This window comes from Dromaius novaehollandiae, chromosome 4, assembly GCF_036370855.1.
Source record: "Dromaius novaehollandiae isolate bDroNov1 chromosome 4, bDroNov1.hap1, whole genome shotgun sequence".
Taxonomy (NCBI): Eukaryota; Metazoa; Chordata; class Aves; order Casuariiformes; family Dromaiidae; genus Dromaius; species Dromaius novaehollandiae.
The window spans coordinates 74,248,257-74,276,073 of record NC_088101.1 but is presented as its reverse complement, the minus strand read 5'-3'; the positions used below and the strand labels follow the sequence as shown (position 1 = coordinate 74,276,073).

The 27,817-nt window shown below is 39.2% G+C and overlaps 1 protein-coding gene across 7 annotated transcripts in view; it reads right to left on the bottom strand.

Moving 5' to 3' along the window:
- STK32B (serine/threonine kinase 32B) overlaps positions 1–27,817 on the bottom strand; it is a 173,156-nt gene that overhangs the window by 72,821 nt on the left and 72,518 nt on the right. For all 7 annotated transcript variants that reach the window (XM_064511447.1, XM_064511449.1, XM_026122083.2 and 4 more), the window contains one exon: positions 5,349–5,522. In XM_064511447.1, the coding sequence (XP_064367517.1) occupies positions 5,349–5,522 (174 nt within the window). The remainder of the gene's footprint in view (positions 1–5,348; positions 5,523–27,817) is intronic.

The window sequence follows — 27,817 nt, the reverse complement described above, 5'->3', positions numbered from 1 at the left end:
GAGCACCAGCTTCATCTATTCAATTAAAAACTACCAGGAACAAAACAATCGCCTATTGATAGCAATACGGATCTCTCTGTGATGGGGTCTCAAAGTGGTGAGGGCACGGCAGGATTTCTTCTGGTGCCCTTTCTCCTGGTATTTCTCCTGAGTGGAGAAGGGCGAGCGCACTATACACGCAATACAAGAACGTATCAGTGCCAATGGCAGAATTGGACCATCTGATGGGGCATCAAGTGTCTTAGAGGGTTCTCATGTCCCTACACTGATAGTAACTTATCATCACTAACCTGGTCTGTGGATATTGCAACCTCTGTGTTTTCAAAGCAACTTCATTTATTTGCAGTATGTCATCTGATAAACGAAATAATTTACTCTTTTTACTGTTGCCAAACAAAAGTAAAAATAATTTGTTCTTGTAGGTAAAGAACTCCCTTCAAAAGTTGAAAGGCTTGTTCTCTGCATATGCATATCTTCTGATATCTAATTCTTTCTTAAGGACTCAACTGAAATTTAAATGCTTTTTGTGCCTGGAATTTGTAAATCACTTTCTCTTTGATCAATGCTGGTTCATAAGCATTCGGCAGGTTTTCTGTGCTTTGTGGCTTGTATGGCTTTTCTTTTTTATCTGTTTCTGATACATTTTCTAATTTGCTTCTCTTGCATGACATTTCTCAGTTCCTGAAATTTGTCCTTGGAAATAATAAGGGCTTGCACTTGTTTAAAGAACACAATAAAAAGAAATAGGAGAGAAATCAAGAAAATTCAGTAAATAGGCCTTTTAACCTGTCATGATCCTTAGGAGTACATATGAATAGTAGCCACACTCTCATTGCTTTTTCCCATTTCATCTACTCAAGATTCTTCTACATTTTTTCCTCATGCTTACTAGCAAGAAAATGAGTGTGAACTCATTTTAGTGTGAGCTGAAATCCATAAGGAACTCTGTCCTTTTAACAGGTCCTGGTAAACCTCAGGATGGCACTGTTCTGCCTGTGACATCTCTGAAAATCAATATAGCTCTGTTTGCAAATAACTCCCAAAGTTATTTGCTGCTGACATGCTAAATGGACAGTTTCATGAGGGAACCTTTCATATAAGAGCTTGTTCTTTTGGTGCATGGTACCACAAATAAAACTAGAAAGGCCCACTTTAGAGAGAGAGGATTTCAACATTTAGACATATTATCCTATTTCACCAAACTGCTGGATGCCTTGAAAGGCTCAAAGGTAATGAACAAACAGGAATCTTCTCCACTGTAGCACAGCGTAGTAGCGTTCAACTAAGAGTACACCTCATCTAGCTGGTAGCAGCAAGATACTCTTATTCTGCAGTGGATCAGCTGGCAGAGTGAAACATAATGTTCAGTTTGCAACCATTTTCCATTAGCTGCTACCTATGCTGCACTGCTGCTGAATAGCTGTTCAAAAGTAGAACTTGCAGGTATGTTAAACAGAGTGGTGATTATACTAACCATGCAGGACAGACCCATGACACTGAACAAACCCTAGGCATATTATCCTTCAACCAAAATTTTATATATATATATATATATATATATATATATATGTATATGTATATATATACACACAAACGCGCGTGCACACACACACACACACATACATATATATATATAAATTGGGCATCCAGATCAAACAGTTCATTCAGCACACTAAAACGATGCTGGAACGTTATTGTAATTTCCTTTCCAGACACCTGCCACATCCAGCCTCCTTCTGAACAAAGCTTGGCTTCTGATGAAGCTAAATGATGATGCAAAGTTGTGAGGGCAATGCAGTTAACACTTGCCCCCTTAGAAAGAGAAAATGTGTTTCTGTCGGCACAAAATGTGTTACTTGGAAGCACCCTCAGTGCCACAGGCCTGGCGCTGCTCCGAGCCAGGGCTCAAGCTGCAAAAACCTCCTAGGAGATACCACGTCTCCACTAAGACTGGAAGAAATAGCTGAATGAAACTGTGCAGCCTACTTTAGTGAGGAAGCAGGTGGTTTTATTAAAATGTATGAACAACAACATTTGTGAAAGGAGGAGGCTGAGTTACTGATGTCTGAAATAAGTTTATTCAGTCTTTGATGGGAAAACTTTTATCAAATGCATTATTCACTGGTATTATACAACCAGCACTGGAAAGAATATGTTTAGTCATACAGTCTCGAAACTCGATGTCAGCTAATACAGAATGCCAGATTTAGTCCAACATTTGGGAGTGAATGAGACCGTGTGAATTACCAGAAGCCTTTCTGTACCTGCTGGATCCAAGGGTCTATAGGAAATACTGGCCAGGAAGCTTTTAAAGAATTATTTATGCTTTTAAAAAATAAGGATAAAATTATTGTAGCAGGACTGTGGGAAAATAGGGGTTTGTGACGTAACACACAACTGCAAAATGCAAAGCTAGCTATACCAACAAATTTTTTGCGGAGCAAATGCAGATGGGTAGTATGGCAACTCCAACAGCAACCGGCTCAACACTGGTCTAGACACTGCTACATTCATTCATAGCCCGACAATTCCTTGTCCCGCCACTGCCACTTCCTTTCATAATAAATTCCTGGAGCTGCAGGTTAATCTTGAAAAAACAATTCTGTCATGTCACCAGATGTAATAGTAATGAAAACCTGTACGCGTTTCATACACATCTGTAAATACTGAGGAGGAGTTAAGTTCCTGACTCATGCACCATATATTCAGCTCTTTATAATACCGCAATTTGAAAATCCACCTACCCAGTCTGATGAATCATTCAAATATTCTTTGTTTGTAGCACAGACAAAATTTAGTAGTGGGCTCTCTCAATGGCTTAGTGATTCACTAAACCTTTTTTTTTATGATTTTCTTTTTTGGCTACCAACGCACTCATTTAAAAGTGAAAGCTCTAATAGAGTTTTGTAGGTGAACACGTGAGTGCTGACTGGTAGGACTTTGGCACAAAGGTATTGCTGAGGTCTGCCACCCTGAGGTGTAAATACCGACCAGCTCGTTGGTGTAGTCTGACAGGGACCGTATATTTGCAACAGTAAACTAATGGCTACGCGTTTCTTCACTGTGCAAAGCTGCTGCCTTAGCTTCTTAGCCAACTTAAATCAACATTGCACTTTGGATGCCAGTTACGCTACAGCGATTCACGGCACCTGCAGATCTGCCCAGCAGAATTACATTTCAGCTTGCAGCTGAGATGAGGCAGAAGGTGAAATGTGCTGGGACTTTTCTGACTAAATAACATGTTCACTGGCACTTGGATCATTTGGGGTTTTATGCTAATTGATGGGAAGATGGGAAACAACAGGCTCCTCGTGCTACAGCTGGGTGGTTTGGGCACGAAGCTGTGAGGACGGAGAGCCGCATTCAGCTCTCAGGTCTTCCCTGTCCTAAAGTGCAGCGGAGTCCTGAACCAGATCTTTTACCTCCTAAACAAGAACCCTAACTAACCAGACAGTGACACCACCCACAGGCTAAGAAACTGGTATTTTAACACAATTTTGGTTTTGTGAAAACTTTTAGTGTGGAATGAAAACAAAAACCAAACTCCAGAATTTGGCACCAACTGAAGCCTGCAACTTCCACTGGCTCCAGCTGCTCCTGGGACCCCGCAACTTTCACACTTACCTTGGTGCAAATCAACAACTTTTGAAGTCAGTGATGTTACTTTATACTGCAACCAGTGCAAAAAAAGAGAATCAAGTCCTTAGCATTCACGATCAAGTAATACAGAAAAGAACAGAAGTCTCTTTCCATCTGGGTTTTGCTCAGCTTTACAATTGGATCATGACAATGCAGACACCGTCGTGAAAAATTGCAATCACAAATACTTGGATCCAGTCTTTTATTCTTTCAAGACATTTGTCACCTTATTTAAGCTGCAGGCTTAGTAACAAGTAACAAAATAAAAGTTTTGATTAGAAACTGCATTCTCTCATGAATGTTTTGACAGCCTATTTGCATAAAGTGTCTCATCATTAGAATGAGGATGAGAAAAACTCTCATCACTTTGTTTTTCACCAAGAACATTCCTTAAGGCACAGAAACAAAGGTCAGATGAAATTCTAAGCTGGTCTTTTTAAAACATTCCCCCCAAAAGAAAAAAATCATGGAATTGTACTGAAATAATAACAGTACGCTGAGGATACGAAATTGCAGAAAATGCTTGCAACATTTGTGGGAGTTTTAATTGCAAGCAAAAGAACTGTTGCAGAGTTTATTTGAATTTTGTCTTGTGCAATTTCAGTAATACAGGATAACCGCCTGCCTCTGTACCTGAGTGTACAGATTTCTTATCAATCCCTCTCTCTTTGGAAAATGAAATCATACTTTTTATTGGCTCTACTATGAAATCATGAGACAGCTCTGCTGGGTGGACAGGATGACAAGTCTCAATTAATATATTTGGAGGAATTTATTTACATTGGTCACTGGCAGACCAGTGGCTCAGATTAGTTCATTTTGGCCTCTGAAATTCCCATCCAGCTTTGGTGACTCACAAAACTAGTTCTTTTCCTTGTCCGACCACTGTAAATCAAGGAAAAATACAGGCTAACAAGGAGAAATTCAGCCTAAAAATAGTAAAATGGAGCAGGATCAAGCCCATTAGTTTATAATTCCACAGTTGCTGTGCTAACAGTGCAAGGGACCTCGCTCACCTACCCTAACTAAACACAGAACTGTTTAAGGAAAATAGATAGACCCTGATGCTTGACTTTTTTTTTCACACAAATACTGTGATTACTTTAAATTCTTGAAAAGCAGTAAAAACAGAAGACTGTTGTAATCTAAAAAATGCACAAAGAATACACCACCTGTTGCTGGTGCAATTTATTTCTGTCTATTTCTCTTATTTCCCTCTCCACCTCTCCTCCTCCTCCTCCTGACCTTCAAGCAGGTTCAGGAAGCTAACAAATTATTCTTCATTCTCAGCCTTTGGTTTTGTGACCTTTTCCTGATGTTGTGGTAAAAGTTGTTGTACTGAATTATAACATTTGTGTGTTCAGGAAGACTGGGACACTGGAGAATTAAAAATAAATTAAAAGCAGCCAGGAGGCTGTTACATGTTGTATGTAGTGCTTAAAACCCATACACAATAGTCCATGATCAAGAGAAAATAAAAGATAGTATGAGATGGATATGCATGGAAATGGGGCTGCTGAATGACTGATGGAAGAAAAAAAATTCTAAAACAAACAAACAAACAAACCTTTCCAGAGCCAAATTCTACCATTGAATACATTTGTGCAACAACTTTTTAAATGGGTGTACAGGTTTTGGATAAACAAAAGCATGCAACCAGATGCTCTGCCAAAAGCAAGCAGTCCATGCCTCAACTAAAATCCACTCACCTATGAATGATGTGGTATCTCTGTAAATAATCCAGGGAAAGCGCCAGCTCGCAAATGTACAGCTTAACAGTTCCTTCATTAAAGTGGACGCTCTGCTGCAGATGGTAACGCAAATCTCCTCCAAGCAGGAGATCAACCACCATGAACATGTCCTCTTCATCTTGAAAAGAATACCTGGAAGGAAGAGTCACAGCTGAGGTGCCAGGGTCACAGAAATAGCCACAGCCATGCCCTTAGGGTGTCTCTCAGAAGTAGATTTGTTCATGTTAAGGCCCTAATTTGCTCAGAAGTAGCACTCCGATTTCTCCCATTGCTGTATGCAGCACTTGAAGCCTGCAGTCCCCACCTGTGGCCAGACTTTGATGGTGGTGGGGCTCTTTGCATATTCAAGGCAAGCAGAGCTTGAACTGCTGGTGTACTGCTGTCTTGATTTCTTTGACCACAGATTAACACCTGAATGTTGATGAGACAGTATTTAAAATACCTTTCAGATTTATGGGTTTTTAGAGAACTGTATACTCATTCAGTTGGCAAAAATGGCCCTCTAAATAGCAGCAATAAAAATAAGGCCAGTGAAACACACCTAGTTTTCACACACAAACAACTGTAGCTCCCTACCTACGAAAAGTATCGTGGTGTGATGTGAACTTTATGTCCTGGGGGGATATTCTGAATTCAGTAAATGTACATGATGTTCTCTCACTGCGTATTCTTTACAGCTTGCAGTGTAGCTCCAAATTCAATAAGAAATAAAACTGTAATTGTACCTCCTAACATTACAAATTTTTTCAGTGTACAATTTATATCTTATAAAGTGATGGAGTCTTCATGGTTATTGACTGAATTCTGCTGGATCCTTTCCCAGAACTGCATGTTGAATACTCTGAGGGCCAAATTCTGACCTGATTTAAATTCTGTAAATCCAAAGGTATAGACAGCCAATGTATAGTGTATATAGTGCTTGGACAAGCAGGAATTTCCATGTGTTTTTACTTACTTTGGGTATGCTGCCATTGCTCTATTTTCTTCTGATCTGAGTAAACTGACAGAAACTCTCTGGTTTTCATTTCTGAATGCTGACTTTCTAAGATACAGTATTTTAAAATTCCCAAATGAGGAATGGTGAATAACTTATTTCTAATATGAAATCACTCTTGTCTGAGAAATAGTTTTAGTATTCATTTTGACTAAAAATTTTATTAGCTTATATCAGTTGTGGATATGAACTGCTGAGAAGTGATCCACAATGATAATGACTCTTCCATCATGTTTTATCCCAAGAGGTGTCTAATACATGTTGGCTACAGTTTTAAGTAGTTGTCCTTTGAACTGTAAAATATATGCTAAAAAAATGAAACAGAGTGGGTTCTCAGAAAATCCACACCAAAAAAAAAAAAAAAAAAAAAGCAGAAAAGTCTATATTAGATTATTTTAATTGGCCGCTATATACAGTTTCACTTTTATTCCCAGGCTTGCACTTTTTGAAATGCACTGCTTAGGGGTTGGCACAGATGGTTCGTTTTGAATTTAAATGCTTTCTATTCTTTCAGCACACAGTTCTGAGAAGCAAGTGTCTCTAGGTACTCTGATCTTCTGTTGCATTTCTGCACGCCTGCCAAAAGCCAAGAGGGGAAAGCCATTTTATTTGCATTAAGCTTACTCTTCAGTAAGTCAAATCTCTGAAACAAAATAGTAAAGTAGGTGGCACACGGTGTCTACTCACCTCCAGAGACTCAGAATTTCATAACACAAGAAAAGAGAAGGCCTCAATTATATTCAAATTACTCTGAACGTTGTGCATTGCTGAGCCTGCAGCAATCTCAAAAGGAAGCTTAAATATGTAGTTGATGTTTAAGAGTTTTTTTCTTTTTTGACACTGATGTATTTTTAAATGCAGTAGTTGTAGCTATGAACACATGTAATGAGAGATATTATTTCTTCCTTCAGTTACTGCTTGAATAAAGTAGATTTTGTCTGGTTCCTTTCTACATTAAAAAAAAAAACCTGAAATCAAAAGTTACAGACTGAAAACTCTGTACTTAAATGTATAAATGAAATATTGTGTCTAGTCTGGAACTAAAGAGCTCTCACAATGTCTAGAATCATGCGATTACATGTCAGTAGAAATAGTTTTGACGCAACTCTGGTCTCGAGAAGAAAAATGTCCTGAGTCATTTCTTTAATGATTCAGCCGTCATGAGGGAAAGGGGGAATGCAGGGTAAAGAGTGACTGTTGTGAGCTTGGTTTTAAGTTCAACTGCTGTTCCCAGAAAAATGATGAGCATGTTTCAAAGCATGCCCATAAATGTTTAGTCCAAATAAAAGAGCCGTCAGAACCATCCAGAAATAAATGTGAAATCTTGGCCCCACCCAGGCTGGAAATGGATTTTCACTCCAGGCTTGGGGCTCTGCTGACGCACTCTGATTTCCCATACAGCGTGAGCGGTGGGAGATGGTGGCACTTGATTATTTCCCAAGTAACCTTTTGGTGCGTCTGTGAATGGTGAATGATTTAAAAGAGATATCAAAAAGTAGGAATGGAAAGAGCGGGTACTCTGTCCCATTGTGTTATGTCTGAAAATACCAATATTTGAATAGTCTTAGGGCATATCCATAGAGTCAGGTGCAGAGGGTTGCATGTTCTTTCTGCTCACATACCATAACACAAGAGCAACCACCCTGGGTCAGTCTAGAGATTTATCTAACATGAGAGTCACCGAAGAGCAGATGCTCAAGGGAAGAGTAAAGAGATGTATGGCAATACGTAACGCTTGCCCCGAGGACTCAGACAACCTCCACCCATTCACGGCTCCGGGGCTTTCTGGGACGTTTTTGGCATCTCAGGGAATCCAGGTTGGAAGAGCAAGAGGTGGGTTTTGTCCTGGGACCTGCCAGACCTGTTAGTGAATGATTGGGCTCCTGCTACAGCATCTTGCCTCTCAGACAAACTTGTTAACCCAAATGCAATCCTTACAAACACAGCTACAAGGCTTCTAGCAGACACTCTGCCCCTGGAACAACATAATTGAAATCCAAACAGACAAAAAAGAACAAATGAAGCCTGCAGAGATACAAAAGTATGGCTAACGTTTGCATTCACCACCCTTCCTGCATCTGTCACAATCTGTAAATGGAGCACAGACCAAATTTGTTTAGGCATTGAAGCTAGAACGATAGTGCACACTGAGACACAGTTCTTACAGAGCTTTGTATACTCTCCAATGTTCTCCTCTCTCACTCGGAGCCAGATTTTTCTTTGTCATTTATGTTGATGCAAATCTGTGGTAACTCTGCTGATCCTATTATAAGTATTGTGTATTTATACAGGTTTGGCTAAGCGTGAGCTGTATATGTCCAGTTAGAAAGAACAGGTACTGTGGGTGGACAGGTTCAATATACAGACTGGACATTTTCACCCATGCTAAATTATATTGTGCCTGACACACATCAGTGTGCTAATGGTAAGCACACGGCCATGGATAATGGCATTTTCCCTGCACTGTTGATCCAGTTGGCTCAAACCTGCATGGATGGCATTTCGCAGACTGCCGGGTTCAGATCATGATGAGACAAAAGGTGCTGCAGACAAGAGATTTCTGGAGGGTAAATGAGATTATTCCATTCAACTGCTATGCCTACAACCTAGAGGAGGGCTGGGACATGCCAAGCAGCAGAAGGCCTCTGGTAGCCACTCCACTGAGTAGCTCCTGCAGCTACCAAGTTTTAAACTACTGAGCAGGAGTCCCTCCTGGCCCTGCTGCACAGCTGGGAACTGACTGCTGTTACTCCTGCACTGCACAAAGGACCCACAGAACTCGGTGCACCACCTCTGATGGGATTCGTTTGTCATGGTCACAACCAGTTTCGTTCTCTGTCTCTCTCCCATATACAAATCCAATATTCTTTCTTTACACAAGAAACGAAGTATTCCCTTTTAATGTCTCTTTTCAATATTTCAAGAACTAAGTGGGTTTGATCTATTGGTCTAAGAATTGAAATTGACAGAAAGTGAAATATCGGCCCCCTGAAAAATGAATCTTTGGAAATATTGCTGCAGGTTGGGGAGAGGCTCCTGGCAAATCAGCCAAGTGGAGATCAGCTCTTGGAGCAAGCACTGTAATTTTACTTTTGTAAGCTTCTTATCTGCTCAAAGGCAAATGACATACAAAAGGGCTGATTGATTCTGAAGTAAAATCAGAGGTTGTTTTGGATTTTTATGTTAACCAGGTAGCTGAGAAATACCTTACTGAATGAATTATGGCCTTATGACTACTACTGAATACCATATTATTATGTTACTGTAAAGCCACAGGTTTAATCCTCACAGAAAGGAGAGAAAACATGGCTTGTAGTTAATTGTTTTCTTTGGATTCTTTTTTTCTTTTTTGAAAAAGTAGTATCATAAAGCAGTTGTAGGAAAACAATTCTAATTAACTAGTCTCTGCTTTCTATTGCTTAAAGAGAAATTTTAATGCATTAGAATCAGCTTGCTTCAAATTAAGATAAAATAATAATGCCCCTAGCAACAACAGGCTGGAAGATAAATTACAATTGAACAGACTCCTCCACGGAAACAAATCGGAACAAAGCACTTTCTGAATGAGTTATATTTGTTTTCATATTTATATCTCTATTTGTTTTTATAACATCTATATTTTTGTATTTATATTGTATTTATATTTATTATTTGTCTCTCTGTCTCTTTACATAAGCAGTTACAGAAGAATTATTAAGATCATTTTTCCCCTTTATATTCCATCATCTTTGTTAACTAGGGTAATTTTTCGTTGAAATCCTGCCAGATGAGGCACCCACTATCCAGTCTTCTTTTTTCATATGTATTACCTGAGGAAAATAACATTGTGATGGATGTTTTATTTATGACTTTAATTTAAGATTAAAGGCAAATTATGAAGACTTTGTCTTTAAGCCTAAACCAAACTTTATAAATCCGAGGTAATCGGTTAAGGCAAGAAATGCACAATTCAGACATTCAGCTAACCTCGGCTCTGCTCTGGAGTGAGTATGATAAATGATTAAGTCTTGGTAGCTCCTAATTAGAAATTTAAAGCAAGATCTTTTCCTAGTTTTCCCCTGGTAGTGTTACAGGGAGGAGGTAATTTTTTTTAGCAATGCAAAACCCCACTGATCGTAGATTTTCTTTTGTACTGGAAAAGTAGACAGAGCACACCAGAGACTGAAGTGCACTTTACAGATATCCAGTGCCACCAGAGCAGTGCAAAGCGGAGAACTGGAGCAGTACACTGGTTCCTAACATTGCAGTTGAAATAAGGAACCCAAAGGGCTTATGAAGGGCTGGCCTTATATCTCAGTGCTTTTTGAGTCCCCTCTGTGAGCCCCGCTCAATACTGCTGCAGAGCTGATCAAAACTGGCCTGAATTAGCAAGGCCTTGAGGAACCTTCCAAACACAGACACATCCCAACAGAAAAAGCTTCTCTTTAAATCACATAGTCCCATTCAGCTTGTCCAAGAGGTGGCAGGCAGTTAATAGTGGAACCCTCGTTAACTGGTCAAACTGGTCTCTTTCAGAGAGGTCATGGGGCTATGTTTGGACTGCCTAGTTTCTCCTTTTGAACAGATTGTTCAAAAGTAGAGTTTAAATTTCACGTAGGAGTGTAAATTCCAGAGCCCTTACCCCAAAATCAGGGTTTTCATGGCTTCCAGGTCTCCGAGCAGGAATCTCCTGCTAACGTTTCCAAGGATCACCAGATCTTGCAGAATCTTTATCTCACAGCAAAATTTACAGAAGCACCAGTGTACCAATGCTTGGTAATCTCTTAGAAAACTACGCCAGTAAGCTGTGGATCTCAAAGGTCTGGGAATCCTTTTTGGAAGGTAAAACAGAGCTGAAGACTCTGAGATCTTTACTTTGTGGCAACCTTTTGAACAATGACCTACTTTCTGTGAGAAAACCTACCACAGCTGATTCTACTCGGACTTCCTGTTGATGAAACAGCAACTTTCACCAGTTAAATTGCTACTGACCTACTGTGTTTTTAAATTATGGATCGTTCTACATGTTTCCTAATATGAAGGAGTCTTCTTACTACCTTCCTAAATAAGGGAAGCCAATGCTGCACATATATTTGGCTAATAAAGATGCACGAAGAACATGATGACTGTTCTGAGACAGGACATGGGCTCTGCTCTTCGGTTTCTGCAAAACTCTTCAGGCTTGCACAAAATAACCATGTGTAGAAACTGCTTTTGGATAAAGGACAATGGAAAATGCCAGTCGATTCTCTATAGGAAAACATGAGGTGGTACAGCTAGGAGCACCACAGTCACAAGACTGAATAATGCACAGGAATCACATCTCTCCTTATTTATATGCCTTACAACGAACACTAGTATTTATTAAGACAGAAGTGCCAGGTAACAAGGATCCCATGTCTAACTACCTTGTAATTTGTACGGCCAGAACATATATAACGGTTATTATATTTTGCCAGACTAGAAAAGCATCATTTTATTTTTCCTTTACAAAGTACAAAGATCTGAAAAAGTATATCACATAGCCTGTTACAGTTATTTACTTGAAACAAGCAAACAACAGAACAAAAAAATAAGCAATTAATAGTCTCTATGCAGCTTGTGACAAAGAATACATATCAGAGTGAAGTAAACAGGTTTGGCTTGAATATATAGTAAAAAAGCAAATCAAAAATTTGGGAAAATTTGCTGCTTTAACTTCTAAATTGAAGGAATTTTGTGCTGGGAACTGGTAAGAAAATACATTAAAAGCTGACAAAATTACTAATACATATATGCTATAGATTATCCCATATAGAAAATTTTGGTTAATAAAGAGAAGTTAAACCGCTATGACATTAAAATATAGCATAGTATACAAAGTCTCTTAACATTCAAAGGTATTACCAATGAATTTCTGAAGTTAAAGGCAGCTTGCATCTTCTCCATGTACAGTTAATATATTGTCTTACAATTAAGATAATTCTGTCATAACGTCCCCGTGTAAGGAGAGGGCATAATTAATGGTTTTAGTGTCATTTTTTCTTGATGTCCTTGCCTTGCTTCAGTTTCTTAATAGCCCAATGTGTGTACTGTGTCACAGAATACTCCTCACTCCTTTGTTGGGCAGTAATAGGATCACCAGAGACTGACTGTATTGAAAAAAGAGAATACCACTGAAAAAATTTAATAATTTGGGTTTAACAGAGAACTATGCACCAAACAGGAAGAGAAGAAAAGCATGGGTGACAAGTATAGCTAGTAATGCCTTTATTTATTCTTATGTCAAGTCATTAAAAACTTGCCTGTGCTTTAACTGCAAAGATGCACTGAAAACTTTTATATCCACGGTGACTAGGAATAGCAAATACTTATATTTGAATTACTTAGCTTATAAAATGAGATGTCCAAACTAATTAAAGAAATTTCAAGAACTTTGTGTTTTCTGCCAGTCAAAGAGAAGCTTTAAGTGACAAACCCCCTGATTTATGAACCTCTTAAATTCGAGCATGCACATTTGAAGTGTTCTTTCATAATGTCTGTCTTGCTTACATTTCTATAGATTTCTTTTGTGATTTTGGAAAATAAGTAAACACTAGTTATTGGGATTTGCAATTTGCACTTGCAAACTATTTTATAGAAGTCTTTTGTTGCAAAAAAACGGAAATATATTTGTTTCCAAACTCAGAAAGACAAGAGCCATTTCTCCAAAGGCTATTAAGGACAAGGGACAATTCTTTTATTTCTGTACAAAATTTATAAAAATATTTTTAAAGATTACTTTAAAAACTTTGAGAGCAGAAAGATTGTTTTATAAAGTTGTTTCTGCTGATTTGAAATCGCACCTCAAATTCTATTTAGCCCTGATGTGACCAAAGGGAATAGCTAAGAAAATCGACTAAATAAAGAATAGCCTGAAATGAAGTTTTAAGATGCTCTGAGAATTTCTGTTGCAGCAAAGGTGGTAAGAAACATGCTGCAAACTCATTACCATAGTATATATTCATATAACTAATACCAATTCATATTAGCTCCAAACCAGCTAGGGGTTGTCAATTAGAGCCATTTTAGTATTCATCTACACATGGAAGTGGGTTTTTCCTCCTCCAGGAAAATAAGAGGCCAGCAACCCTCTCTGATCTGAAAAACAACTGCTCCTCATTCACCTCCGCACAGGCACAGCATTAGCTCAGCTCACCCCAGGCATGCTCAGCAACCAAACAGCAAGCAGGCAGCAAAGAACAGTAATAATATAAAGATAAAAAAGCAAAATGGAAAACAAATAAGCACTGTTTACTGTTTTACTATGTACTATCCCTTTGCCAAATGAAACAATCCTCACTACTGCATTTTTACATGCATAAATTGCAGGTTATTGATAAATGCTGTGTTGAGCTGTCAGAGTTCTTTGTAAGTCCTGATCACCTGAGATGGTTCACCCCAGAGCTTCTTCTCTTTCACTCCTTCGTCTGGTTCTAATCATCCATACCTTGCTGCCCCTAAAGACAGTATCTTTATTTCTGCTTCCAATTTTGGATGTGCTAGCTGAGAATGAGGGTCATCTGAGAAGTGCATAATGGTAGTAGCTGTGGATACTTTGCTTATATTTAATCCTGGTATCTTTTACAGTATGGTAGAGAAACCACATGATCAAAATATTGGTAGTCATCTCCCGATTTAGAAACAGTTCTTACTATTTAGACTACAGTTTACTGTTCCCCTAGATCCTATGTGAAGAACTTAGAGCCAGGGTTTTATATGGACCATAACCAAGCGATTTTTTTTACATTATTATTGAATAGCGTTCACTGAATGTTAACACAAAAAATAATTTAAGCTGGAAGGGCTCTCTGGAGGTCACCAAGTGCAACCTCCTGCTCAAAGTAGGGCTAATTTCAAAGTTTGATAAGGTTGCTCAGGGCCTCATTCAGACAAGTTTTAGAAATCTCCAAGAAGAGATCTCCACAGCTTCTCCAAGCTGTCTGTTCTATTCAATCACTGAGTTTTGGCGAAATTTCTTGCTTACATCTAATTGGGATTTCCCCTGCTGCACCATGTGACTGTTGTCTCTTTTCCTTTCACTGTGCATCTCAAAGAGTTTTTCTCCATCTGTATATGTTGCCATCCTTATGCCACCCTCTTTGGGAGTGAAAGACTGCAATTAGATCCCCACTCCTCCTTCCTTTCTCTTCTCCAAGCTAAAGAAGCCCACAGCTGCCGCTTGAACATCATATGCTCCAGATCCCTAGCCATCTTAGAGTTCTCCATTGGACTACCTTCCATTTGTTGATCTCTTGTACTGGAGGGCCCCAAACTGGACACACAGTTCTAGATGGGTCCCACAATGTCAGCTAGAGGGCAATAATTACTTTCTTCAGCTTGCTAGCTGTGATCTTGCTATTGCAGCTTGGTAAGTGAGACGCAGGTTTCCCAAAGAACGTGGAGACAGGCAGAGTCAGAACAGCCCAGTAGCTTCATGTCTTAGCTCTGCTCTGTAACCCAGGAACAAAGCTGCTTCTCTAAAACTTCACAGTCTTGTAGACAAAGGCCAGATGATCTCACACCAAGAAATATCAGTGCAGAAGAGGGTGCAGGAGGAGTCACTGCATGATGAGTCCATGTCACAGGGACCCTGTTTGGCATCAGCTGCCATGTCCTGTTTCCTGCATCTCACTAAGAGCAACAGAAGGAAGGCTCTGACACATTCATCCTCCTGCTTCAACTATCTTGTATCCACCCTATAAACTGCTCTGCATGGCCTTAGTGGGAGTACCAATTTCCAACTTTGCAGTTGGTCAGGAACTTGTTTTTATATCTTACAGAGAAAAAGGAGTGCATGAATGGAACTGGATAATCCAGTCCATGAAATATTTGCATTAGTGAGTGCTGCTGACCAAGAAGCATGGTTTCCAGTTTGAGAGGGTACCTGGTAAAACTGCCAGCGAGCCATTTAGAAGACATCTGATAGAGATGCCCAAGGCAGAAAATCACTCACAGTATTTTTGAGGTAATAAGTAGCATTTGCTTAACACTTCATAAACATTTGTTTCGAATCTGGAAAGTTTTAGACAAATAGGCAGAATTTCTGTTGCACTATGAATGACTAAAAGCAGTAAAGCTACCAAGCAGCCACACTGCTAGCTATTGTTACTGCTCTGACAACTTCTTTATGCCCATGAACTAACAGTGATTCATTTTTTGAAGTCATCCATCTCTCAAAGTACTTTCTGATAATTTATTTTTCAAGAGAAAATTAATTATTCTTCTAGATCAGTTGCTCATATACTTGCAGACTTGATGACAGAGTGTCATGATAAAGTCTGTTTTCTGTTAGGCCAATGATAAAGTACAACTTGGAAACAAATGCAAGAGAGGCTCATGCCTCAGTCTATTTCTGTAGGATTTTTAGCAGACTTGGATGTAATATTGTCAAAGCTCATTTTATTTTTTCTGCCATCACAAAGCATGGCAGCTTTCACCAAGTTCAGTTAGTTTTCAGTCAGCTTCAGTCTTCATCAACCTTTTTCTCCCAAGTATTTTATCTTCCATATATATTTTGTTGAGAGGATTAAGGAAAAGTTTCCACTATCTCCTCTTCTATATGTAGTCTTCTTTATGATAGGTACATCACAATTACACATAAGAACCTATTCTACTTGAGTGAATAATAGCATACAGAGAAGATACTTGGGATTTGCTGATATTCCCAGCTGAACGCAGGCTCTAAAGTCCAGTCAGCTATGCTGGAGATGTGTTGTGACTGGCTATAGTCATTGTACTTAATGAATATTTGCCAAGTTCTTCATTATCATTTCATGTTATTATCGCAGCTAATTTATATCACTTTGTATGCACGTGGCACTACAGCAGTAGCAATTCTTTGTATAGTGCCAGCTAGTGTCTCTTGTCCCTGCTTGTCACAAACATGTCCCATTGAAGCAAGCAACAGACAGCGTACACAAAGAACTCAGGGAAACTGCTTCTCCTGTGCAGGAGTCCCCACGACCCACGCAGAATCACAGGACGGTTGAGGTTGGAAGGGACCTCCAGAGATCATCTAGTCCAACCCCCCCTGCGCAAGCAGGGTGAAACACCAGAAATGGATAGTCAAGAAAGGTGGATTCTTGAGAAAGAGGGAGAAAGGAAAAGTTTGATGGGAAATGTAGATTGAAAACATGCAAATTTCAGAAGCAAGTCCAGAGCCCAGCCTTCAGCTTGCAAAGCTTGGATCTTTTCATTATACCAGCTGATTGGCTCTTTAAGCTGGGGCTATATACAAGAAAAAAGAGCACTGAAGAATAGAATTTGAGCAGATATTTGTCCCATGGAGCATTTTCTCTGTTTCTGTTTCCTCTTTCTCACAGTCCTGCGACGTGATATTCACAACACTTACTTAATCCAGTGGAAGTTTAAAAAAAAAAAGTTGCCAACATTTCTAAATACAGACAGAAATTACTAAACAAGGATTTCAACCAGGCTGAATAACGCAAATTTTCAGAGTATTTGGCTCTAAGGTTTGGCTGAGGCAACAGGAGCTATTGAGAAACCCGGCTGCAGGTTTGGATTCATACTTTGGTGTAATCCAAAGTTCAGCAGTCAAGCTTGGACTGGATTAAAACAAATTACTTCCAAACTCTCCCTATTTTTAACTTCAACACTGTTCTATTTTAGAGACAATTTTTTAAAACTGTTTTTTCAGGTTTATGAAGCAAAGAAACATCAGAGACGCAGCATTCACAGTTAAACTTCAATCATACAAAGATTTAACCTTCAGCAGAAGAAAAGCATCACTAAATGAAAAATAAATAAACACATTTTGAGGTTAAGAATAGGTGTAAGGCTTTGCCATATACAACCTCATATACTGCAGTGATTGTGTACGTGTATCTGTATATGTGAGCAGCCTGTATGAGTTGAGAGACTTAAAATAGAGCTTTTTTTTTTCTTTCTTTTTTTTTTATTTAGCTAGGCCTGAATGAGGTTCTCTTCTGAGATACGTGAAAACCTTCATTTTCTTTGTATGTGGCCTAGAAAAAGCAAGCCAGGCTTATCCTGCCTATGTACACCTTCTGTAGTTCATTGCCTTGCTGGAATTTGACAGATGTCCAGTTATGTCTTTCCCTCTGTCCGACTTTGCTGTAGACCAAACCTCTCTTTCTGCTATGAATGATTTGCTTTCTTTTGTTTTTGTGGTAGAAATACCCAAACACTTGTCAGCCAGTTTCCCATAGAATCTCCTCCGCTCTGACACTACCCTTGGTGAATAAAACCAGCCATGTCTGGCTCAAAGTGTTTTGCACAAGCAACTCCTCCTACTTTCTGAAAACAATTTAGTTAATTTAAAACTGCAGCGGTAAAGCATAGTACTTTCAATCACATGTACACGCCTGCTAACATTTTCAGAGAAGTCAGACACTCCTCTTAGTAAGATACATCCTGTCTTTAAATTGTGCAACATTTCTGAAATGTTGCAATAAATTAAACAAGTTGAAGTGAAATACTGTTCACACTGTTGAATCTTTACTAGTGCATTTCAGGCTTACCTTCTCAATGGCACACTAGTTATTTCGCAAGCTTTCCACGCCCAAAAGACAGAACAAATTCTGAACACTAATGTGAAAAATGCAATGCAGAACATAACAGGTTTATTGTCTCACTATATTTATAACTCAGGACAGAAAGTTGTTTTCAGTTTCAATTTAAAGTTTCAATTTTTTTCCTCACAAAGATTCCCCTACAATCAGCTCTTCCGGAAGGAATGTAAGACACCAGTGTGATTCAAGTGGTTCCTCAAGCAGCATGAGCATACCTGAAACCACCTTTTCTTTTTACCCACACACCAAATCTTGAGCGACCTTGGAAAAAATAGAAATGAAAAAATTTTGTTTGCCTTTCTAGAACATTAGTCATAAACCCAACTGGGACAAGATGGGTTGCACTCAACAGCTTATTAGAACTGGGCTTCTTTAGAACTAGTTTCACCCTGTCTGCATTTAGGCACCCTATTAATGTGCGTTAGGTTAGAAGACCTGTTTCTCTAGGAAACTTGTGCAGTGAGTAGAGAAAGATGGACACCTCCAAAGGAAACTCAGACTATAGATGTACTGATTCACTCTCTGGAGATACCACCTTCTTTCCATTGATTACAGAGGAAAGAAGGTTGATGTCTGAAGTTAACTTGGAAGAATTCAAGTCTTTTCTGTGCTGAAAAGTCCCTAAAATGACCAGCTAGTCACTTGCATCTAAATTCACATATATGATCTAAGGAGGAAAGGTCCATTTTAGAATAAACCTTTCTCTTTAGGTTCTGTTTAAAACTGACTTCACCTTTATCATATATGAAAGCCTCAGACAAGAGCCTCCCTTAGATTCTTGTGCAGATTTCAATAACTTTTAATTTATTTCTTTGTTCTGTTTTTGTTTGCAAAACCCAGCAGGATAAACAAACTGCTTGGGGTACCTGAATTCAGCTATGGAATTTAAATACTCAAATTGTATTCATTCCTATTGGTTAGTACTAAAGCCTGACTGTTAAATTCTCAAAGTCTGCTCAAAGTCACCTCAGCTGAACACATCTTTCTTTGATATGATGATAAGCAATTGAGTTGGCACATAAGCTGTAGTAATCAGACACACATCCAGTCACAAAATAATTTTCACTGGCTTGTATTCCCATAAAGATGCAAGCTAGGAACAAATATGTGGCTACTCTCAGCTGACAGCATTTTGAACTAAACTAATTAGGACACATGCAGTCAGATAACCAAATCCCGGGATTTTAGGTATTGTTTCATAGTTGTTCTTGAGCTATACTCATCACTGTAGGAACTGAGGGCATGCCATCAGTGCTTCATGCGACACCACTGCATATGCATCTAGTGTTCATTTCCCCACCGTTTCTTAGCAGGTGGAGTGGAGTATCTTTCTTTGGTAGAGCTTTTGGATCTTTTTGTTTTCTGAATTGCACAGTATCATGAGCATTGTGTTAGAAAAGTTCTTCCTTGCTCTCAGCAGAAAGATAAGAGGCTCGGTATGGCTCTCAGGTCCTGGGGAAGGCTATGTCTCTAAAGGAAAAAAAAACAAAAAAAACCCCCAAACCCCACACCTTTCACTGCATATCCTATTTCAGTGTCATGAATTAGCCAAAGCTCTGGGAAAAATCTCACAAGCCAGCATACTAAATCCAGGGCCAGGTCCTAGCGGAACAGCTGGAAGACCAGCACCTGCCCCCTGCAGCCCAGCTCCCTGTGCTAACCCTCACCAGACTTCTGGTAGGCAGCTGCTGCCAGCTTGGGTCCTCCTGACCAGCACTAGGCACAAGCATACCTGATGGGAACGTGCATTTCTCAGGCCCTTCTGACCCAGGAATGGGGTTTACGATCTCAGCACATCACGATAGTCTATGATAAAGAACCCTAGTTCTGCCTGTTTTCTTTTTGTTTAAATTTTTCTGGGAACCATTGTCACTGACTCACAGTTCTTTATTCATGCAACTGCTACCAAAGAACAATATTTTTGGCATAGCAGACTTTTATGTCAGAATGTAGTTCCCGAATAATCAGATCTCATTGTCACTCTTCGCTTCAGCTTGTTTTCCCACTTCCCATTATAGTCACAATAAATGGCAAGATTTGATATAAAACTCCGGTACCTCTTGCCTTCTTAGTTTACAGTTGATTTTATCAAGTTGATTCAGACTAATAGGAAAGAAGGAACTTCAGCTGTCAACTACTATAGTTCTATGTCATCCTAGACATTTAAATTTATTCTACAGAATTGTCTGTCAAGCCTTCAAGATTTACTCTTCATTTTTAATTTTAACATGGCACACTGATGTTATTTGTGGTAACTGCTTAGTGTAAATGAGGTACAGGAAGGAGGAGCATGTCAAACTGTCAGGAGCAAGGGAGAGACCCAAATGACAGCAAAGATCATCTGCGAAAGTAATATTGTACTAAGGATGGATCATTAACAGAAGAGCAACCTCTTCTGGGACTGCACCCAAAGCCTATTTCACCAGGTATCATCTCCTAAAGCAAACAGAAGCAGATAATCAAGGAGGAAAGTATATGCTGACCTAAAAGCCTGGGAGCTGGGCAGTCCACCCAATGAGATGGGTGGAGATCTTATCACTTAGGCAATCCAGAAGTCTGCATGTGGGAGAAGGAGACAGAAAGCCAGTCTGGGAGCTCTTTCTTCCTCACAACCCATTAGCAGGAGAGCCAGAGTCTGGCAGTCTAACAGACCCCCAGGCAAGAGGAGAAGGGGGCGGGTTTCCAACAAAATTTTTTTCTTAATTGACATGTCTATGGAACATTTGATTCACTTTTATTTAGATTTTCCTCACAGAAAACAGTTCCCTTGGAAAAATTTCATCCAGCTCCAATAACAGCAAATTTACTTTGCTTCACACTAAGAGAAAAACATTATAACTCTCCTCCCAAGTTGTATTTGTCTTAATTTGTAGTGATAATTGCAATGGATCTGACACTTCGTGCTTAGGCTGGCAGCTGTAGCTAGACTGAAGAGAATAATGGAAACAATATTTGAGGATATTCCTTTAATAAGTTCATATGAGACTGAAAAGCATTTTGAACTGGGACTAGGCATAGGAAAGAAACACCAGTTTGTTGTACACATTAACCAGAGCTTCTAACAGAGGCCAAAGGCAGTTTACACACTATAGGAAGTAAAAATGGAAAAATACTTTCAACACACATTTGTAGACTGAAGTAGTAAATTCATCCTCTAACAGAAGGCAAACAACTGCAGAGACCATCCTTTGTTAAAGGATATGTTAACTATGGCCTTGTGTACAGATTCAGAAATACAGTGAAGCAGTCAAGCAAACTGAAATTCTAAGAATGAAGCTGAGTAACAGCCTAAATACAAGAGTGGGAAGGCAAAAGTCCTCATTTCTTTCTTAGTCCCACATTCTTCGTTTTTAATTCTTATGCTATATCTTTAAATAGGTACCTAAACAATCAGAAGATACCTTCATAGCTATAGGTTGGGTGTGTAAATATGTATATGTTTATAGGTTGGGTGTGTAAATACAGACTCACCTACATAGTCAACTGAGTATTAAACCAGTGGTTGAAATCCCTATCATTTCTCCTCTCCAGCAATGATGACAACATTCAGCAACCTCACGGACTTGCAGCACAGAGGAAATAATGAGTGCAGAGCACTCTGCACATGCTATTGAGATTGTCAGCCTACCCATCCGGTTTCTGGCCCTGCCTCAGGAACATAAATTTTAATACAGACCATTGGTGTGGCTGGTCTGCAAAGCAGAAATGAAAAGCAAGAAAGGACGAAGCGGTTTTGCAGCCTTCCACAGGCAAGACAAATGTTGGCCTTCTGTTGCTGCTCTGCTTTTTGTCATCAGCATCTGATTTTAATATGAGCACAGCTCTTCTGCTAAGCAAGAGCAGACCTCTGGGGCCAGAGTCTAGCAGTCGAGCTTCCCAGGGGAGGAGCAATCAGTCAGCACTGATTTGACATGGAATGGCCTGTGGAAATTTATTAGGAAACCAGACTGAAATTTCCTTGGCTTTACCCATCAGGCTGTTACATAAAAGGGGAAGAAGGAATGGCATTTGCACCACTGTCATTTGAAAAGACCGCGTGATCCTAGTTCTACTGCTGAAAAAAAGAGGCTAATTGCCAACAGGCAGGAGAGCAGTCTGGGCCGTGACTCTCAGGCAGATGAAGGCACCTCCCAAACTGGGCTTAGTGAGGGACCAAAACCTCAGAAAACAGAGTCCTCTTCTAGTGACTGGCTATCCATTCCTCCCTGCTGCTAGGTGGGGTTTTATATACTCCAGCCCACAGAGTCCAAATCCCCTCCTGCATGCATTAACAGGCCCTGAGACCCCCGCTCCAGGGCTGTGCTTGTGGAGGTTTATACCATACTACTCAGTGCTAAAGCACCTCGGTTCCATTTTGGCTCTGCACCAAAGCGTGTCCACCCCAAGTGATTTCCTGTGAACTGTCTCCGATTTAACCATTGAGTAGTGACTCAACGATTTACGTTTCTTCTTATGGAAAAGCAAATCCAGCACTGAATCTTAACAGCAAGTCGTCTCACCTTCCAGGATGGAGGTCTTTTTAAAAGCCTAGTTTTTTTAGGTTTTTGGGGGGTTTTTTTTTGTTTGTTTTTGCTGGGTTTTTTTGTGAGTTTAACCGACCGGTATTTTGTTATTAAAGAAATGAGGGGGGAAAAAACCCAGCATTTAACCAGAAGAGCTCAAAAGTGATCACGTTTGTAATGCGACATTTATAGTGTGGCATACATGATGATGGTCTGTGCTCAGAAAGATAAGGGCAGAGCATAACATAAGAATTCACCTCAAATAAATCGTCAGGGGAGTAATATTAAGCATAGAACTGGGCTAATACAATTATATTCCCAAATGCCAGACTGTAGATCACCATTTCTCACAACTTAAAGGCTACTGTCACTATGTGGAAGAGAAATGATCAATTATGAAAATACACACTGCATTCGCATCCATTGAACGAAACACCGCAGAACTGGATAAACAGGCAAAACAATTACCACAGAAGAAAAAAGTACTTTTAAAAGAGCTGTTTAAAAGACCTATAAGAAATGATAAACCATTTGCTTCCTTCTTTTGCTGCTGTTATAACTAGCTTGCTTTGTTACTGGCACCACAGATGCATCAGTTGTCAAAAAGACAATCTACTGGGAACAGGAAAGGAAGCAGAAGAACATCAGCAATTACTGTAACATTAAAGGGGAAAAACTGCACAATCAGCCGATGGCAGCATGAGGCCAGCAGTGCTGAAGTTTGGCTTGTGTGCCAGTAGCATAAATTGTGTAAAAAATAAATATTTAAGAGGTAGGAAGCCCTTTAAAGCACCACGGTTTAATCAGAGAGCGCGCACAGAAGCTAGTGGACACCCCTAGCTAAATATTTTCAGAGCAACAGTTTGACAGCTGGGGAAGCTACTGCATATTTGTTTCCTTGCCACTTTGTGTGTCTTAAGCCATCACAAAAGGGCTTTTCTGAAAATTGGCAAAATTACACTAGGCATGTGGAGTATCCCATTACATGGACATTATTGTCCTTGGTAATCATGAGGAAACACTTAAAGTAAATATTTACAATAGAATTCATACTTGCGCTTCACAAACATTAACTATGAATCTCTCCAGCTTAGCAATATAAGCAAAAATAAGATTCCTTTGCCATTTACACATTGATTTAACAAACATTCAGAGGTTTTAAACTTAGTCCCTTATGACAGAATGTAGCGATGTTCTTTCGCTATGGCGTCACATGCAGTATTGCCAGAGTAGACGTTCAGAGAAAATATATATTTCCAGGCTGGAATACCCCAGAGGAATTGAGAACTGTGCAGACACTTTGAAATGGCTCTTAATGGGAAATTCTCACATCCAAAACCTGGATTTGGGGACATTAGAATTAGTATTTGTAGCTAACCCAGAAAGCTCCTCAGGACCTCCTGAGGGCTCCAGGAACAAGGTAATCCAGACAACAATGTTTGAGATGCAGGACTTACATTTTTTCTCTTTCTAGTCAGTACAAAAATATGAATTCCTTGTCTATTGATTTTTTTAAATGGAAGAAGGGCTTTACCATTTTCTGTTTTTCATTCTTTTGGTACTTTCTGCAGATCTCCAGGCATTTTCAAAATCAGCTGCATAACTAAATTTGGTGTAGCAAATTCCTTGCACTGGTGTTTTGTTTACATATTTGTCAGACCTGCTGATGCATACATGTGAATTTTTCAAATATTCTGAGATACACATTTTCTCCACAGGTATAGCAAGTTTTTTATTTCCTAGTTACCCAGACTTGGTTTTCATCTGCCCCCTCCCCTCTTTTAGTCCTGGAAAATACTCTTTTAGATGGTTAACAATTTTACCTCTCTTATTTACTAGTGGATTAGTTTTCTTTTCTGGCATTTTCTTGTATTCTGAAACAAAAAAGTACTCCAGCTTACTAAAGTACAGGTAGACAAGTGATAAGTGTTCAGTTCCTCTTTTTGTGACTTTGCCTATATAATTTATATTCCGTGTTGTTTATTGGCTTGATTACCAGCAGAGATCTATTTTCATCTGTATGTATTTGACCACTAATTCATAGATACGCAGTGACTGGTTTTGGTCTATTATTGCCCTTTTATCTCCTGCCTCTTGATGCAGCGGGTCAAAATTTCACAACCTAGGGAAACTCTGAATGATAAGATTTTCTAGCAGCCATCATTTCTCCCCTCTTCCATGCTCACATCAATTATTATTCCTACAAGCACTAATGTGAAGCATAGTAAGAAGAAAAAGTAGGGCTATCAGCTGAATCTTTATTTCATGAAGACAAATTAGTATGAAATACCATTTCAAAAATGCCAGATTAAATCCTCAATAAATTGGCTTTGCTAAATCATCATACTTGTTACTTTTAAACATTTTAGTTTAGTTCCAAACTTTAAAATGCATAAATTTAATCAATTTCAAAATGCAACCTTCCGTTCAGAAGGCAATTTTCCAACTAGCTCCCATTCCAGTTGAGAAAGCCCAGTTTCTTGGCTCTCCAAAGGAGAGCTATGGGGCAGTACCAAATTCAGGGAATCAATCCCTTGATTAAAATAAAACTAAAGTGCTCATACCTCATTAGTATTAATCTCATCTATTAAACCATTGTTGTTGTCACCTCTTCCAGAGAATTGGACCCATTTCTTGTCACAGTAGCCATGCTCCCTCACTGGCTTTCTCACAGTTCCCTGCAGTGCCCAGACACATGCTCCAGAAACTGTAATTCTACATACCCTTGTTTTTCTTTGCTGCTGTTCGACTTCATCTTATCAAAAGCGTGCCCTTAAGAAGAGATTTGCGTGCAACCTACTCATCCCCTCCTTCTGTCTGTCTACATTGCAGTTGGTCTGCAGAGGCAATCTGTGATGGTGTGTGAGCAGTTTATTGGTACAATAACATGCCACTGCTAGCGTTAACTGCTCACGTTAGCTTTTTGACATCAGAAGAAAAGCTCCCTGTGTAAATGCACTGTGTGCTTTGTCCCCTTTTTCTTGTTCCCTCTCCTGTGTACAGCGGTTCCTTTCTGAACATTGGAAATCACGAGACAAAGCTCAGTGTTTGTGCTTTTCAAGACAAAAGATATGAGCTCCTTGCAAAAGAAAATGTCTTTTTCCCTGCTCTTTATGCAGGAAAGGAAAGATTTTTCAATAGCATTAAAGAGAAGGAATATCACAATGATATGAGTTACAGATTTATAGAACATTTATAGGCCTCAAGTGCAATGCTGATTAATGACTTCTAATTGCATTCACAGCATCCCTGTGATTTATGTGGGTAACAGATGTGCCTCCATTCTACCAATACATGTTTGAAACACTAAAATAACAGTTGCTGAGGACTCAATATCTTGTCAATAGAGGAACCTGATACTCAAAGGTCAGGATTTCCCAGTTCCTTTTTGTTAGCCCCCTCTGCGCCATAAGAGATCAGCCCTGACATCAAATGAAGGAAAATGCAGTTCAGTGTCTTGGAGTCTTAAGGAATGTAATCATGTTTCTCTAACAGCTGCATTTAATTCATGACTAGTTTAAGCAAGTCACAGGTACAGTTCTTCCTTGAAATTCCTTGAACAGCAGCTAGGAAAATGGACTATTGATGTTTCAGGTGATTCAAAAGAGAAGGGGGAAAATGTGATCATGAAAATCCCAGATTTACTATCTATTGCAGAGACAGTATCTGAATGTGTGGTGGCAGAGTAATTCCATGGTCTTTTAATGTGTTTATTATGACAAATTCTTAAAAGAATGGTGACATGTAAGAGTCAGGACACTTGGAATTCACCTATGAAAGGAGTGATATGGGAAACAGAGGAGTTTATAATCTAATGTCTAATTTGTTAGACTTAATAGAAACCACATGTTACTTATTTAGCTGAATTACCAGATGTTTTTATCAGTAGAATCTATAATTGTTAGCTACTGCACATATGAATTTGAAAACTGCTGTGCCAGATTGGTTTCTGGGCTATTTTAACTGAAAATATGATTTGCTACCAGTGTTGGGATGTTAAATCATGAGTGGTCAGGTTGTTAACTAATATTGGCACAGATCTTTAGTTGACCACTATTTCTTGTGCTATTTCTTACCACTCAACTCATACATAAGTGATTATATAGCACAGCAAATACAGTGAGTGTTATTAAAAAATGTTTTTTTTCCTTAGGAAAATTAACTCAAGTCAGTACAAACAAGCAAGAAAGATGAGTACTTGATGCAATGCCTGTGTACATATCATGCTTCATATGATTTACAGAGGGTATTTGAAAATGTACATAAAACATAACTGTTGTGGAAGGTGTCTGAGGGAGTCTGTGTGTCAAAGCAAGGATATACTCCAGACTTTCATACTTCATTTCAGTGTAGCAGGGTTATGGTTGCACTATTATTTCTGAACTTTTCAACTCTACTGTGTACCTAATGGAATGGCAGAATTATAGCAGGAGGTGGAATGCTATTCAAGCTCAGCTCTGAGTTTTGAATATGGATGGCTGTGTTATCTTTACACAAATAGAAAAGCAAAATAGCAGCTGATAACTTGCAACAGAATCAAGGTACACAAGAAAAGATAAGTTAATTTACAAACTTTTCAATCTTTATGGAAGATTGGAAAACAAAATCTAGCAAGAAAGATTGCTTTAATTTATATGTTAGAAGAGCATTTTGAAGGGAAAAAACAACATATAAAATACATAAAGGGAGAACAATGAGGAAGAACAGTATCTCAACAGGGAGTTCTTCAGCTCTTTATCAAAACTAGTCAGACAGCGTCACACAAAACAAGTCAACTATTTCCTAACAATTGGAGGAAGCGCCCATAAAAAGAACACCACCATTAACTTATTGAACCAGCCATTTTACGTCTGTTGAAATGAACTTCAAATATCTCAGTTTACAAATAAGACAAAACACAAGTTGAAAAACCTCTAGCAGCAGACACAGTACATTTGAGTCTACTTTTAGCAAACAGTGCTTACAAGCCATATCTCAAGCTGTGAGGTCATGGAGCCAGCACTGCACTTTCACACTATTATTTCCTCAACTCAGAGAAATTTCTTCTATTTTCTTTACTGTGTTGAGACACATTCAGTACACAAAAACTCTTACAGATTCTCCTGAAGGCTCTGCTCAAACTCTTTAACAGACTGCTAGGTGTCCAAGAAAGAAAAAGGTACTTTTGAGGCTCATCTGAGAGCAGTGGCCTGCTTTGAACCTTCTGGTGTTTCAAGCAGGTCCAGTACATCCTGGCCAACACGGTGCCACAGATGGAGAATTTTAAACAGGGATTTTCCCCTGGGAGCATGAGTAGGGGAAAAAAAAAAGAAAAGAAAAGAAAAAAGAACCCCCCCCCCCCCACACACACCCCCTTGTCTGCTCATGATGTTACTCTGA